The following is a 14,370-nucleotide window of genomic DNA, read 5'->3' as shown; positions in this document are numbered from 1 at the left end:
TTGTTACAGAGCCTTAGTTTGAGTTTGCTGAGTCATACAGCAAATATCCATTGGTTATCTATTTTACATATTGTAGTGTATATGCTTCCATGCTACTCTCTCCATTCATATCGCCCTCTCCTTCTTTCCCTGTACCTGTGTCCATAAATCTATTCTCTATATCTGCATCTCCATTGCTGTCCTGCAAATAGGTTCATCAGTACCATCTTTCTAGATTCCATATATATGTGTTAATATATGATATGTGTTTTTCTATTTCTGACTTACTTCACTCTGTATAATAGGTTGTAGGCTCATCCACTTCATTAGAACTGACTCAAATGTGTTTCTTTTTATGGCTGAGTAGTATTCCATTTTATATATGTACCACAGCTTCTTTATCCATTCATCTGTCGATGGACATCTAGTTTGCTTCCATTTCCTAGCTATTGTAAATAGGGCTGCAATGAACATTGGAGTACATGTGTCTTTTTCAATTTTGGTTTCCTCAGGGTATATGCCTTAAAGTGGCATTGCTGGGTTGTATGGTAGTTTTATTCCTAGTTTTTAAAAGAAATCTCCATACCGTCTTCCATAGTGGATGTATCAATTTATATTTCCACCAACAGTGCAAGAGGATTCTAAAAGGTATTTTTTTTTACATTCCCTTTTTGATATTTTATTATTAAAGAAATGCAATCAATTTCTGTATGTTAATCTTATACCCTGCTACTTTGCTGAATTAGTTTATCAGTTCTAATAGTTTTTGTGTAGATTATTTAGGACTTTCTATATATATACTAGCATGTCATCTGCATAAATTACAATTTTGCCTCTTCCCTTCCAATTTGAATACTATTTATTTCTTTTTCTTGTCTGATTATTGTGGCTAGGACTTCCAATACTATGTTAATAGAAAAGGTGAGAGTGGGAACCCTTGTCTTATTCCAGATTTTAGTGGGAAGGCTTTCAGCTTTTCACCATTAAGTATTATATTGGCTGTGGGTTTGTCATAAATAGCTTTTACTATGTTGTGATATGTTCACTCCATATCCACATTGGTAAGAGTTTTTTTCATGAATCGACTTTGAATTTTCAGATAAAATAGACCTTAAATCAAAAAAAGTTACAAGAGAAAAAGAAAGACATTCTATAGTAATAAAAGGGTCAATACAGCAAGAAAATATATTAACTATAAAAATTTTCACATGTACTAACAGATGCAAGCTATATGAAGCAAAAGCTGACAGAACTGATGGTAGAAATAGATAGTTCTTCAATAGTAGCTGAAGACTTCAATACCCTACTCCCAATAATGGATAAACAACCCAACAGAAGATAAAAAAATAGGTTACTTAACACTATAAACCAACTAGATCTAACAGACATCTATAGAACACTCTGCCAAAGAATAATAGCATATATATTCTTCTCATTCTTCCCACCTGGACATTTTCTAGGATAGACCATTTGTTAGGTCACCAATTAAGTCACAATTGACTAAAAAGATAGATATCATAAAAAGTACTTTCACCAGTCACAACAGGATAAAGTTAGAAATCAATAACAGAAAAATATCAGAACTTGTAGAAATGAAGCCACACTTTGAAACAAGCAATAGATCAAAGAAATAAGCAAAGTCAGAAAATGCTTACAGATGAATGAAAATGAAAATTCAATACACCAAAACTTATGCGAAGCTGTGAAGGCAGTGCTAAGGGGGAAAATTACAGCCTCAAATCCTTATGTTAAAAATCAAGAAAGATTTGAAATCAACAACCTACCTTTGCAACTTAAGAAACTAGAAACAAAGAACAACTGAACTCAAAACTATCAGAAGGGATGAAATATTACATTACAGCAGAGATAAAGAAATGGAGATAAACAGTGAAGATAAACAGTGGAGAAAACCAGTGAATCCAAAACTGGTTCTTCAAAAACACTGACAAAATTAACAATGTTTTAGCTAGAGAGACTAAGGGCAAAAAAAAAGAAGACTAAATTACTAAATCAGAAACAATACTGCAGACATTAATTACCACCAATTTTATAGTAATAAAAAAATAATGTGAGTACTGTGAAAACACTGTATACCAACAAGTTGGCTAACCTAGATGAACTGGACAAATTCTTAGAAACACAAAATGTACCAAGACTAAATCTTGAAGAAATAGATAATCCAAATACACATATAACTAGCAAGGAGATTGAATCAGTAAACAAAAATCTTCTAGTAAAGAGAAACTCTGGATCTGATGGCTTCACTGGTGAATACTACAAACACTTGAAGAAAACAAATACCAATGCTACTCAAAAATTTCCAAAAACTGAAAGAAAAAGCACCACATCCTAACCTATCCTACAAGGCCAACATTATCCGGATACCAAAGTCAGATTCTGCAATGAAAAAAACAACACAGAACAAAAACCCTACCGACCAATATCCCTTATGATCATGGATATAGAAATCCTCAACAAAATACCAGAAATTGAATTCAGCATCACATTAAAAAGACTCTATAACATAACCAAATGAGATTAATTTCTGGAATGCAAGAATTATTTGAAATATGAAAATTGATGAATTAGTTACTCCACAGGAAAAGAATGATTGGAATAAAATGCACATGCTTATGTTCAATGATACAGAAAATGTATCTGGAAAACTTGAACACCCTTTCATGATAAAAAAACTTTCAACTAGGAACAGAAGGAAAGTGCCTCTACGTAATTAAAACTATATATGAAAAACCCAACGGTAACATTGAGTATAGTGTTACTATACTAACTATACTCAATTATGAAAAACTCAAAGCTTTCCCTCCAAGATCTGGAATAAGATTCCCACCAGAAACCATAAAACTCCTAGAAGAAAACATACTCAGTAAACTCGATATTGATCTTAGTAATATCTTTCTAGATATTCCCAGGCAAGGGATACAATAGCAAAATTAAACAAATGGGACTACATTAAACTAAAAAGCTTCTGCACAGCAAGAGAAATCATGAATAAAATGAAGAGACAACCTACTAAAAGAAAGAGAATATTTGTAAATTATATATTGAATAGGGATTAATATCCAAAATCTATAAAGCCTCACAAACTCAATAGCAAATAAAAGAGGTGGGGGGGGGAGAAGATCTAAATAGATATTTTTCCAAAGAAGAAATATACATGCCTGATAAGTACACGAAAAGGTGCTCAGAAATTCTAATCAGAGAAATGCAAATCAAAACCACAGTGAATATCACATCACACCGGTTAGAATGCCTATTAGAAGATGCCAAGAGGGCTTCCTGGTCTGATGGTCCGGTGGTTAAGAATCAGCTTGTAATGCAAGGGACACCGGTTCATTTTCTGGTCTGGGAAGATCCCACACTGTGGTAACAACTAAGTCCCCAGGCCAAACTACTGAGCCCATGTACTGCAGAAGCCCGTACCTTGAGAGCACATGCTCTGCAACAAGAGTTCACTTGGTAAAACAGGGATGGGCTCAGAGGAGAATGGTTTTATGTCTCATAGTAAGAGACTCTAGACTTTAAAAAGAAAAACAAAAAACCCTAGGGTTAACCTTCCTTTCCTTGTCTCATTCCTGGAAACTTTGATGGGGAAACCAATTCTGCATGTTAAATAAAATGACTCTGAAATGTGTGAGCTCACAATTTTGAAATCGGTTGAAAGCTGCGCTACTAGCTAAGTAGGTCTGGTTTCTCTGCTGACTGGGACTAGAGTCCTATAATAGCATGGAGACTGGCTGGTAAATCTGCCACAGTAAATTAATTTCCATTATTTAACAAACATTGGGTGAGTGCCACCTGGTGTGCAACACACTCTGCTATGTTTCAAAGAAAGGACTTCGGGGTTTTGTTTGTCAATTTGTTTTTGACCTTGCCCTAGCTCAGCATCAGCACACCTTAGAAATTCAGAGTACTTGATGGATGAGTTATCTTAATCCCTCTCTATCTGGACAGACTGACTTTTCAAGAAAAGCTGGACTTTCTGGAGGCTGTGTTAGCACTCTTTGGGAGCGGACCTTGAAGATTTCAAGAGTGGAGAATGAATGTGAGCTTGGAAGACTGACAGTACACGTGGAAGACAGGAGTAGAGTTCTGAGCCCACATAGTCATAGCGTTATAAATTTGGCTTTTGAAGTCCTCCTTTCTTAACCATTTTGCATCACATTGCACTGGTGAAGACAATGGTTCTCTCCATAGGAAAAGGCAATCCAAGGACACCCATACTTAGAAACGACTTCAGATCAGAAACCTCGGGTTTTGGGATTCATTTTGGCAAAACTGTTTTCCACCTGAGTTTTAAAGCCTTGCCTACAACAGTCTTAAGTGGCAGAGCCCACTTAAATGCTGCAAAATATCTGCATTGCCGCGGTCGTCAATTTGGTCTTGGGGCCGAGCACCCAAATCCCTGTCTGGGTCTCAGCCCACTATTTCTGCTTCTAGACACCAGAATAGAAGAAGCCCGCGGTCCGCCATCCTGAATCCTTCCCTTGCACATCTTCCCTTTCCCGGCTCTGTGCCCAATCGCACTCGCGCGCTTCCGACTGGTTAAGCCCCTACCGCTGCAATCCTGCCAGAGGAGAGCTAGTTTCAGACACCCAGTTCCCCTGCCCCAAGATTTTATTCCCTTGCATCAGTGCCACCCCTGGGTTTAAGAAGCAGAAAATTGGAATAAGAGCATCTTGGAAGTTGGATGTCCTGAACCCTGAGAGCACCAACCTGAAGGGGAAGAGATGTGCCGCGAGGCAGGCGTGTCGAATGGAACACTGAGGCTTGACACTGAGGTCTGGGTGTGAACCTGTGGCTCGGTCACCCATGTCTCATTTCAGCTAGTATCAGTTCTCCCCGAGAAAAGAAGCTACCTGGGATCTGTGTTACCCCTCCCGCTCCGCAATGCCGCTGCAGTGCTTGCGGCGCTGGAGGGTCTCTACAGGCTGCTTGGATCATGTGCTGTGCGCTCAGACCCAGCGATCCTGTGTACGGGGAGAAGCGTCTTTCTCTGCGTTCTACCTGCTGAGGACAGCAAGCCAGGACCTCAGACCTTCCTGGAAGGCTTAGAGCAGTCGCTCCTACAGAGAGATCCAGAAACCTGTTGAGCAGGGTATAGGAGGGTCGAGGTGCTGGGCAATCGGGTTTTACAGAGCACGTTTATTCCAGAGAGCCATGGACGCAGGACGTAATCCTGCTCCTGTGTGCTGTGCGCTTGCTGCCGGACTGTGAGCATCACCTGGATGCCCCGGTGCACCAGTGTCATTTTGTGAGTGCCTGTGGTTAGGGAGCGCACCTGTTTGGAGTCAGTACTGAGTTTGTGAGTGTGTAAGAGTAGACAGAAGCCAGCACGGGATTACACATCCGCAGGACTCTTCAGCACCATCAAGCTTGGCGGGCTTTCTAGCAGAGGACTGAATTGCAGTGGATGAGGGTGCAGGGTCACTGGAACATCTTGGCAAACAGCAGCCGGAAGCAAGGGGCAGCTGGGCAAATGGTCGGGGAAGGAAGGTGAGCATTAGGTGATGAATGGTGGGGGAGGAGGCGTGGGGCTAGAGGTCCGCTTGGAAGCTGGGAGGCATCTAAGCCTTGCACTTCCCTGCTCAGGCTCAGCGGGGCATCCAGCCCCTCCTTACCCAATGAAGGACCACCCAGCATGGCTCCAGGTAGCTGCGGAGGGTGTTGATTGGGAAAGTGTATCGTGATCCCACGGAATCTCCTATGAACTTCCCTGGTAAGCTCTTCTAGATCCCTAACTGGGAGGAAAACAGGTACATGGTTAGTAATGATAGCATTCCTTCAAGACTGGAATATGATTCCCATTTCAGAGATAAGTATGTTGAGACTTTACTAGTTTCTAGCCCACAGTCCTACCACCTGGCTAACTTATAGCTGGAACAGAGTTGAAATCTGACAAAGTTCCTGGACTTCTATCCTTTTATCTCCACACGCCCTGTCTCCTGTGCGGGCTTCCTGCCGTCTGAATCCGACTCCCCGCTTGGGCACAGAATCATCAACTCTGCTGCGCATTAACCCTGAAGTGCTCTTGGACGGGGGTCTATGGTCAAATCTAGGGGAGTCAGGGTTCTGTGTAATGCTGGATTCTATTCTACAGGATAGCACGGCTGGGAATGAGTGGGACGCGTGCCTGTTCAAAACCCTTGAAAGCAAACAGGTAAAATTGTCCTCAAATTCCAACTTACTTTTCCTGTGTTTTTCATTTGTCCTCATCAACCCCCCTCTGTGCCCCCCCTCCCACCCCCGCCATCAATGACCTCAATGCAAATACAAGTGGGGTGGTACTTCTGGATGCTCCATGTTCTGGACGCAAGTGGTGACACAATCCTTCTGGGGCTCACATCCTTCCCCTCATTGGTTGCCCGGAGCTCCTGGAACCCCCCTGGACCCAGAGCAGCGGAAATAAAAGCAGCTGCTCATGCTGGGAGGATTCAGAGGCATTCAAGTGTCTCTGCCACTTCTGCCAGAGTGCCATCGCCTGCTGCCAAAGCTACTGCTGCTGCTCCTTCCTCTGCTTCCAGCCACCTGGTGCCGGCTGTCAGGTAAGCCCGGAGATTCCTGCTTAGCTGAGATTCTGTTTCTCTCCCTCCTTTCCCTCTGTCTCTCCAGTACTTTTTCTTAGCGGATCTCTTCCCGTCTGAACGGCTCTGTCCACTCCTGTCCTGGTGTCTTCACACAAGCTGAGTTACTCTGCAAGGCTCCTTCCACAGGTAACACTGGATGGTCTCAGTTTGCAAACTCTCTTCACTCTTCTTGTGCCCAGGCGGGCTCCAGTCTCTTTCCCGCGGCTCATGTGCTTAGGTCAGTTTGGGATGCTGGAGCTTCTGGGTACTGCAGGCTGATCCTGATGCAGGAATAGCTTTGTGCGGCCAGTGCTGTCATGGGTCACATCTCATGCCTAGCGGACCGGGGGAAATGTGTTTGGAACCCGGGACAGTGCAGGCAGGTGGGAAATAGGCACAATGACTGAAGGGCAGAGAGTCATTAAATGAAACCCCCTGTTGTGGGTTCTGGGAACTTTTCCCCCAGTTTTTGTCCTGGGTCCCAATTTGAGGCTCTCCCAGCTTGCTTCTTACAGGATCCTCTTTGCAAAGTGTGGAGTGACTGACCGGTAGAATTTGGTTCTTTAGTTTCTCAAGGATTCCAACTTCAGTGATAAATCGTCTCTAACCCCCTCCCCCAATCAGGTATGAGGGAAAACCCAGCGCTGGGATGACAGCTTTGAGTTGTACAAGGGGAAAAGGTGTGGTGACAGGTACAGACAGACCCAGTCTGTCTTCCAGGAGTCCTGGCCAACAGGTTGTATGTGAGAGTGTGTGGGGTGCTGGGGAGGGGGCTATGGTCAGAGATTTCCTCACCCAGTTCTCCTGGAAGGTTTCTTTTTCTAAACCACGCATCCTACAGGCTTACTGGATCATCCAGAAGTCCACTTCGCCAAGGAGGTGAAGGGGAGTGAAATGACCTGCCTGAAGCCAGGATGCAAGGGAATTAGAGGCACAGGCAGGAGCAGAGCCCAGATCTGTGGGCTCAGGGAATTTGGACCTGCCACAGGTGGTGACATTATTCTTCCTTTACAGAGAGGTGTCATGGGCTTCTGGAAGTTCCCCCCATTCTTGGTCCTCAGCATCCTGGTCTTGTACCAGGCAGGCATGTTTCATGCAGCACCATTCAGGTAAGACAGCCCTGCTAGGATTCTCTCACCCCACCCTGGCCCCTGGTTCATAAAATTCTGTGTTCCCAGTTGTACCATGCTGTATCTGGCTTTCATGGAGGGGTTGGTAATGTATGAATGTAAACTATATATAAATTTATCATTTTTATGAGGCAAAGATATGTAGCACGCAGTTACAAATAGACATAAGACATATACGTTACACTGTTATTGTAAACTTCATATAACTTATTTCTTTTTATGAAATATTTGTATCTTTAGGAAGTCTATTTATTAATTTAACCATAATTTGAGAAATGGATCGCATCCTAATCTGCTAATTATTTTGCCAACAACTTTGTTTTTTAGATGTATGGGACCTATACATCTAATTTCTCACCTTCATTTAGAATACACTAAACTGAAACCATTTTCAGATTTAAACTATCATTATCATTTAATGTTTAATAATGGCTGTATTTAACACTAAGTTCATAAAATTCCTGAAAATCTAACCATCAATTTTCCCAAGCCTAGATAATCTACTAGAGGTTTGGAGCAAACCACTTCTTTGAGGTCACACCAGAGCCTAAATTCTGGAGAAGCCACAGTTTTGGATGGATTACTGGCCTCTTGCCCTCTCCATTGAGACATGGGGCAGTCACATCCTCAGGGGAAGTCGCAGAAACCAGGAAACCTAGCTGCTTATCCTGGATGTGGGGGTATCGGGCGGCGAGGCTCAGAGCTGGTGTTGAGCTTGCTCCCCCTCCCTAGGTCTGTCTTTGATGGGCGTTTTGATCCTGCTACCCTGGATGAGGAGGAATCGCGCCTCCTACTGGCTGCGATGGTGAATGACTACGAGCAGATGAGGGCCCGGGAGTCGGAGAAGGTTCAGAAGACCGAGGGCTCCCGGTGAGACGCCCTGCCCCACCCAGCACAGGGCATCCTCTCCCTCCTGTTCTGCCCAGAAAGGCATATCCTGGAGCCACCTTTGGGTTTTCTGACACCCCTAAAAATGTCTATGAGAAGTGATTGTGGCCCTTTCTCTAATGGCCTGTGATATTCTGCTGTCATGACCATTTCTAGCAGAAATACTTAAGGTTTATTGGTGCCTCTCAGAGCAGTAATTTTCCATGATGATTCTGAGGGGCAGCACCCACTTTCATTAATAGCCCTTTTCTTTTCCTCTATGCTGCAAATCAGCATCCAGAAGAGAGCCTGCAACACTGCCACCTGCATGACGCATCGCCTGGCAGGCTGGCTGAGCAGATCTGGGAGTATGGTGAGGAGCAACTTGCTGCCGACCAAGATGGGTTTCAAGATCTTCAATGGGCCCCGCAGGAACTCCTGGTTTTAAACAGTGAAATGACTCTTGGGATAAGGTGACTGCTCTTTGTACTATTAGATGGGAGGATAACTGGGTACTTCAGGGTACAGTCCACACTCTAACCCTTCATGGGTTCCCATGGGTGAAAAATCCACAGGGGAAGGAGCCCACACCAGTGTCTGGAGAAAGAACATAGAGTCCCAATAGCTGGAAACCCTAAAACTTGGGTTCAATTTTCTCTATTTTTTCAGTCTCTTCTTGTGACACTGAGATCCTCTGCCAGGAAATATCGATTGTGTTTATTTAAAACATGGTTCTCTGGATTATAACTGTGACTATTCTAGCATTTGAGTTTGAAAGGCAATTATTCTTTCCTTTTAGAGTATGCCCTACTATGTCACGTACATCTGAATTCAGAGTATAGACTTGGGTTCAAGTCTGTCTGTCCGTCCCCTACTAACCATATGATTATGGTCCTGACCCACTCTGAGCCTCAGCTTTCATCTAACTTGAATGCAACAACAGTATCATCAATATAAAAAAATAATTGTGATAATACATGACAGGAGCCTCTTAACTAATAAGTAATATTTGTTACATTTTTTCCCCCTCCTAGGTCACCAGGAAGCTGAACTCTACTTTTAGTTTGCAATGAAGGCACCTTACAAAAAAAGAAAATAGCATGGAAGATCCCCATGTATGCATGCTTCTCAATATTGAAAACATTCTTCTTTCCCCTGAAATAAACTAAATGCAGAATAAAATAATTAAAGTTATCTAGTGTGCATCTTTTTTTTTTATATCAATATATTTGATTCTGTATTCAATAAGTATGACACATATCTCATTGGCTTATCTGGTAGCAAATCTGGGCCCTGTCAGCCAACCTGTCAGCTGTTCTGCTAAACCTCAGGGGCACATGAGGTCACTGCCTTCTGAGTGTCTGGGGGTACATAGTAATGCTGAGCCTCAGTGGATCTCTTTGTTTAAAGAAATGTTCTCATTTGTACACTTCATCAAGATAAAAAATATATTTTCAATACACTTAAAAGGAGTGATGCTGTTTTTCCCATGAGAACCTCAGAGACCTGTGAACAGTTTGTGACCAGGCTGGCTCAAATGAAGCAATGATTCCATGCTCGGGGCACGCTCAGTGTCTAGTGACACACCCTTATTAGAATTAGAATACTCTGCATCTCAAGAAGATATTCACATTTATTTTCAGAGTGCCCTAGTCCCCTGCCCCAGGAGTTACCTGTTCTCTTCTCCTTGACTCAGGTTTGTCCTTACTCATCCCTGTCTTCCCTCCCAATAGCACCCCTTCATTCACTTCATAGCCTGCAAAGCCCTTAAGAATAAGGGCTCACAGTTTACAAGGGGATCACAGACTGGCAGACCTGGAAAGACCATCAGATACCATCTAATCCAACTTTTTACTCGGAGATACAGAGAAGACCCTTGCATTCACAGAGCTCATATTCTAATGGGGGGCAGGGGGAGATTTAGGTGATACATGCTTTAGAATCGGAGATACTTAGTATTGGAAGGAATATGGGATGTCATAGGAGGTAAAGGCTTATTCTATATAGAAATTTTCAGCATCAATATCCCTAGTATCGGTTGGAAATGCTGGTGACAAGCTGTTGACTATAACATTCAAGGTTACCAGGGAAGCCAATTCTACCGGTGGGCAGTCGGTTAAGTGGGATTCTTTGGTTGGAAAAATTATCCTCTCTTACCCAATTGACTATTATTTCTTCAGAAGCACACAGAATTATGACTCCTGCTCCCATTCAGTCTGTACCCAGCACAGTAGCCCAGCATTAGCTGCAAAGGTAGATCAGACCACGTCTCCCTTTGGTACAGAATACTCCATTGAGTCCCCATCTCACAGAGAAGAGACCTGGGACATCGCAATGGCTTACAAGGCTCGAGTTCATCTGCCCTTCCTCTCCCCTTACCAATAGTCTCACTACCACCTGGTCTCACATCCTACTTCTCCCTCGCACTAGCCTTCTTATGATTCCTCATTTTATATCCATCAACAACAATCCCCTCAAGTATTTGCACCTGCTGGTACCTCTCTGCAGAATGCTCTTAACCTGTGGCCCTAACTCCTCTGGATATTTATTCAAATATCACCTATCCTGGCTATCTCTTCTGATATTGTCCCTCACCTGCCAGCCCACCCTAACCCTCTTTGCCTCTTTATTTTTACTTCTTTACTACTTATTACCTACTATCATAACATGTATTTTATTTAGCTAACTTATTATGTATATTCCATCCTTTGTAAACAATTTAAGTTCCACCTATATAGGAATATGGCTATTTCATTAATTGCTGAAATGCCTGGCACGAGGCAGCATTCAGTAAATATTTGTTAAATGAAAAGTCAAATCCTCTTGTCTTTTGCGCTTGTTGTCAGCTCTCTTGTTCCCTTTCAGTCTGAGGCGCTCAGGATCTGACCCTTATCATGCCTCTGCCCTTGTAAACTAACCTATTGCTTGTTTTACTCCCAACTATCTCAGGGTTTTTGCACTTACTTATTTTGATTTTTTGCTTCAAATATTGTTCCCCAAAAGTCTGCATGCTTGATTCCCTCTCTTCCTTTAGAACTCTGATGAATTATCTCAGAGAAGACTTTATTATTATTATCTCAGAGAAGCCACCATACACAAAATTACACTCCTTCCTCAGATTATTCTGTCACCTGATTATTCAACTTAATTTTTTTAATTCATAGAACTTACCAGTAGCTACGATATATTTATTATTTTTCTGTTTTTGTTTATGTCATCCCACAGCATGTAACACTCTGAGGAAAGTTACATGTATCCTTGGAGCTTAGAAAATTCTATAGAACATTATAAGCCCTCAATAAATATTTGTTGAAAGTGAAGTGAAAATCTCTCAGTCGTGTCCAATTCCTTGCGACCCCATGGACTATACAGTCCGTGGAATTCTCCAGGCCAGGGTACTGGAGTGGTCGTCTTTCCCTTCTCCATGGGATCTTCCCAATCCCAGGCATTGAACCCAGGTCTCCTAGGTTGCAGGTGGATTCTTCACCAGCTGAGCCATGAGGGAAGCCTGAGAATACTGGAGTAGGTAGCCTATCCCTTTCTCCAGTAGATCTTCCCGACCCAGAAATTGGACCGGGGTCTCCTGCATTGCAAGCAGATTCTTTACTAACTGAGCCATCAGGGAAGCCCTAATATTTGTTGAGCTTTTAAGTGAATTATAATGCTCTGATTTGTTTTCTGAGTTCATTTTTAACTATTGTCCTGTTTATGAGATGTAAAGATCTCATATTTAAAATGGTCTATAATTTTTGTTTTGATTTTCACTTTGAAAAGTAACATAGAAGAGTACTTTAAATTTTAAATTAGCATTCAAAACTATACTTCACTTATTTAGTTCCAGGTTTTACACTGAGGTTTGAGAAAGTATTGATAGAATTTATTAATTTTTGACTTCTGAAATTTACTAAAATTTTCAATTAGGTTTGTTATTTGATCCTTTCCCATAAATGATTAAGAGATTAAAAAGGATTAAAAGGAGCCCCTGAGGGCAAGTCACCTCCATGCTACAGGAAAGTAAGTGAGGCTTTCTCATTTTCCAAGAAGCCAAGAAAACCCCATGGATACAATACCTTTCTCATTTCTTCTCTAGCCTAAAATCCACTAAGGTTGTATCCTTGGTTCTAGGCTCTAATGGCACCAGGGAACCCTATATTAAAGCTCCATAAGTCTGATGCCTAAATAACGGTCAAAATGTCTTGGGAGCAGAGACAACATTAGAAAGTTTCTCCAAGCCCAGGTGGTAAAAAGTCCCTGGGCTCGGGTGCACCTTCCATGTGTTAACAATTCCCTTTTGCCTGACCAACTTGCATGCATCATTAAATACTGCTGCTAAGGTTTAAAAAAATGAAGGGGCTTTTTTCAGGTGGGTTTTAATCCAATCTTCACTTAATTAAAAGCCTGCCTTAGTTTTTGGCCAAGGAATCTAAGGCATGCACGCAACATTCAAGCACCAACTTCAGGATTTAACTGCATCTTAATAACCCATCAGGGGCTTCCCAGGAGGCTCAGTGGTAAAGAATCTGCCTGCCAATGCAGGAGATGATCCCTGGGTTGGGAAGATGTCCTGCAAAAGGAAGTGGCAACCCATTCCAGTATTCTTGCTGGGAAATCTCATGCCCAGAAGAACCTGGAGGGCTACAGTCCATAGCGTCACCAAGAGTTGGGCACGATTTAGTGACTAAAGAACAACAACAATAACCTGTCAAGGCCTGGAGTTATGTGATGGAAAGCAGTCCGTTTCCCATCTCTCCTGGAGTTTCACCAGTTCGCTCAATAACTTCCCTTTCTCTGGAGCTCATATGAACAGGAACATTGAAGAACACAAACTGGAAGTTGCTAGAGGAGGAACATCTCATATTTGAGATTTCATGATTCCCAGACACAACTGTCAGGGGAGTGAACACAGTCAGCCATACAGGCAGTAAATTCAGGGTGGGTGCCATTCCCAGCAGAAGAGGCACAGAGTATGGCCCCTGATATAAAGAGTGATCTCCTCAACCCCCTGCCCCACACCGATCAGGTGCACTGTCTTTTAAGACACTCTGTTACTTCCCCTCTAGCCACTTGCTGGCTCTGGCCCACCTGCCCTGGGAGACTTCCTCAGTGCTCCAGCCCACAACAGGCTCTCTCTCAAAGCCCCAGCACTTACTGTCCCTGCCAATCAGCCGAGCATTTACTTATTGTGGTAGGTAGAGTAAGAACTCCTCCACCCCCAGAAGTCCACACCCTAATCCTTGGAAATGCAAATATGTTACTTTGCATGGCAAAAGAGACTTTGAAGATGTGATTAAGCTGAAGACTTTGAGATGGGGAGAGTATCCTGGATTTATACAGGTGAATCCAATAAAATCACAAGGCTTCTTCCAAGTAGAAGAGGGAGGCAGAAGAGGAGGCTGGGGTGAGGCGAAAGGAGGACTCAACTTGCCAATACTGAAAATGGAGGAAGGGGCCCTTGAGCCAAGGAATGTGCTGGCCACTAGAAACAGGAAATAGAAAGGAAATGGATTCTCCTCTAGAACTTCCAGAAAGGACCCAAGCCTGCCAAGATTTTAGTACACTGAGAGCCCTGTTGGACATGGGACTTATAGCCACAGAAGTGTAAGTTAATAAACTTGTATTGTTTAATGTCATTAAAGTAGTAATAATTTGCCATGACAGTAATAGGAAAATAGCGCTTATTCTCTTTTATTGTTCTTGATTTTTATTTATTTTTAAATTGAAGTATAGGTGATTTACAATGCTGTGTTACTTTCAGGTATACAGCAAAGTGATTCAATTATACATATGTATCTATTTTGTATGTATCTATG

The 14,370-nt window shown here is 42.5% G+C and overlaps 1 protein-coding gene across 11 annotated transcripts in view; it reads left to right on the top strand.

Moving 5' to 3' along the window:
* Positions 1-9,745, top strand: part of LOC129628082 (calcitonin receptor-stimulating peptide 1) — a 43,795-nt gene extending 34,050 nt beyond the window's left edge. The window contains exons 3-10 of one of the 11 annotated variants that reach the window (XM_055547504.1): positions 5,590-5,716; positions 6,098-6,157; positions 6,610-6,710; positions 7,065-7,187; positions 7,578-7,672; positions 8,426-8,563; positions 8,824-9,033; positions 9,595-9,745. In XM_055547504.1, coding sequence (XP_055403479.1) covers positions 7,587-7,672; positions 8,426-8,563; positions 8,824-9,033; positions 9,595-9,610 — 450 coding nt within the window. In that variant the 5' untranslated portion in view covers positions 5,590-5,716; positions 6,098-6,157; positions 6,610-6,710; positions 7,065-7,187; positions 7,578-7,586 and the 3' untranslated portion in view covers positions 9,611-9,745. Of the gene's footprint in view, positions 1-5,523; positions 5,717-5,775; positions 5,817-6,097; positions 6,158-6,314; positions 6,543-6,609; positions 6,711-7,064; positions 7,188-7,577; positions 7,673-8,425; positions 8,564-8,823; positions 9,034-9,594 lie in introns of those variants that run through there. The other 10 variants (XM_055547505.1, XM_055547502.1, XM_055547509.1 and 7 more) reach the window with 10 other exon arrangements.
* Positions 9,746-14,370: the final 4,625 nt, after the last annotated feature.

The sequence above is a fragment of the Bubalus kerabau genome, chromosome 15 (genome assembly GCF_029407905.1).
Source record: "Bubalus kerabau isolate K-KA32 ecotype Philippines breed swamp buffalo chromosome 15, PCC_UOA_SB_1v2, whole genome shotgun sequence".
In the NCBI taxonomy this organism is placed as follows: domain Eukaryota; kingdom Metazoa; phylum Chordata; class Mammalia; order Artiodactyla; family Bovidae; genus Bubalus; species Bubalus kerabau.
This window is presented reverse-complemented; position numbering and strand designations above follow the sequence as displayed.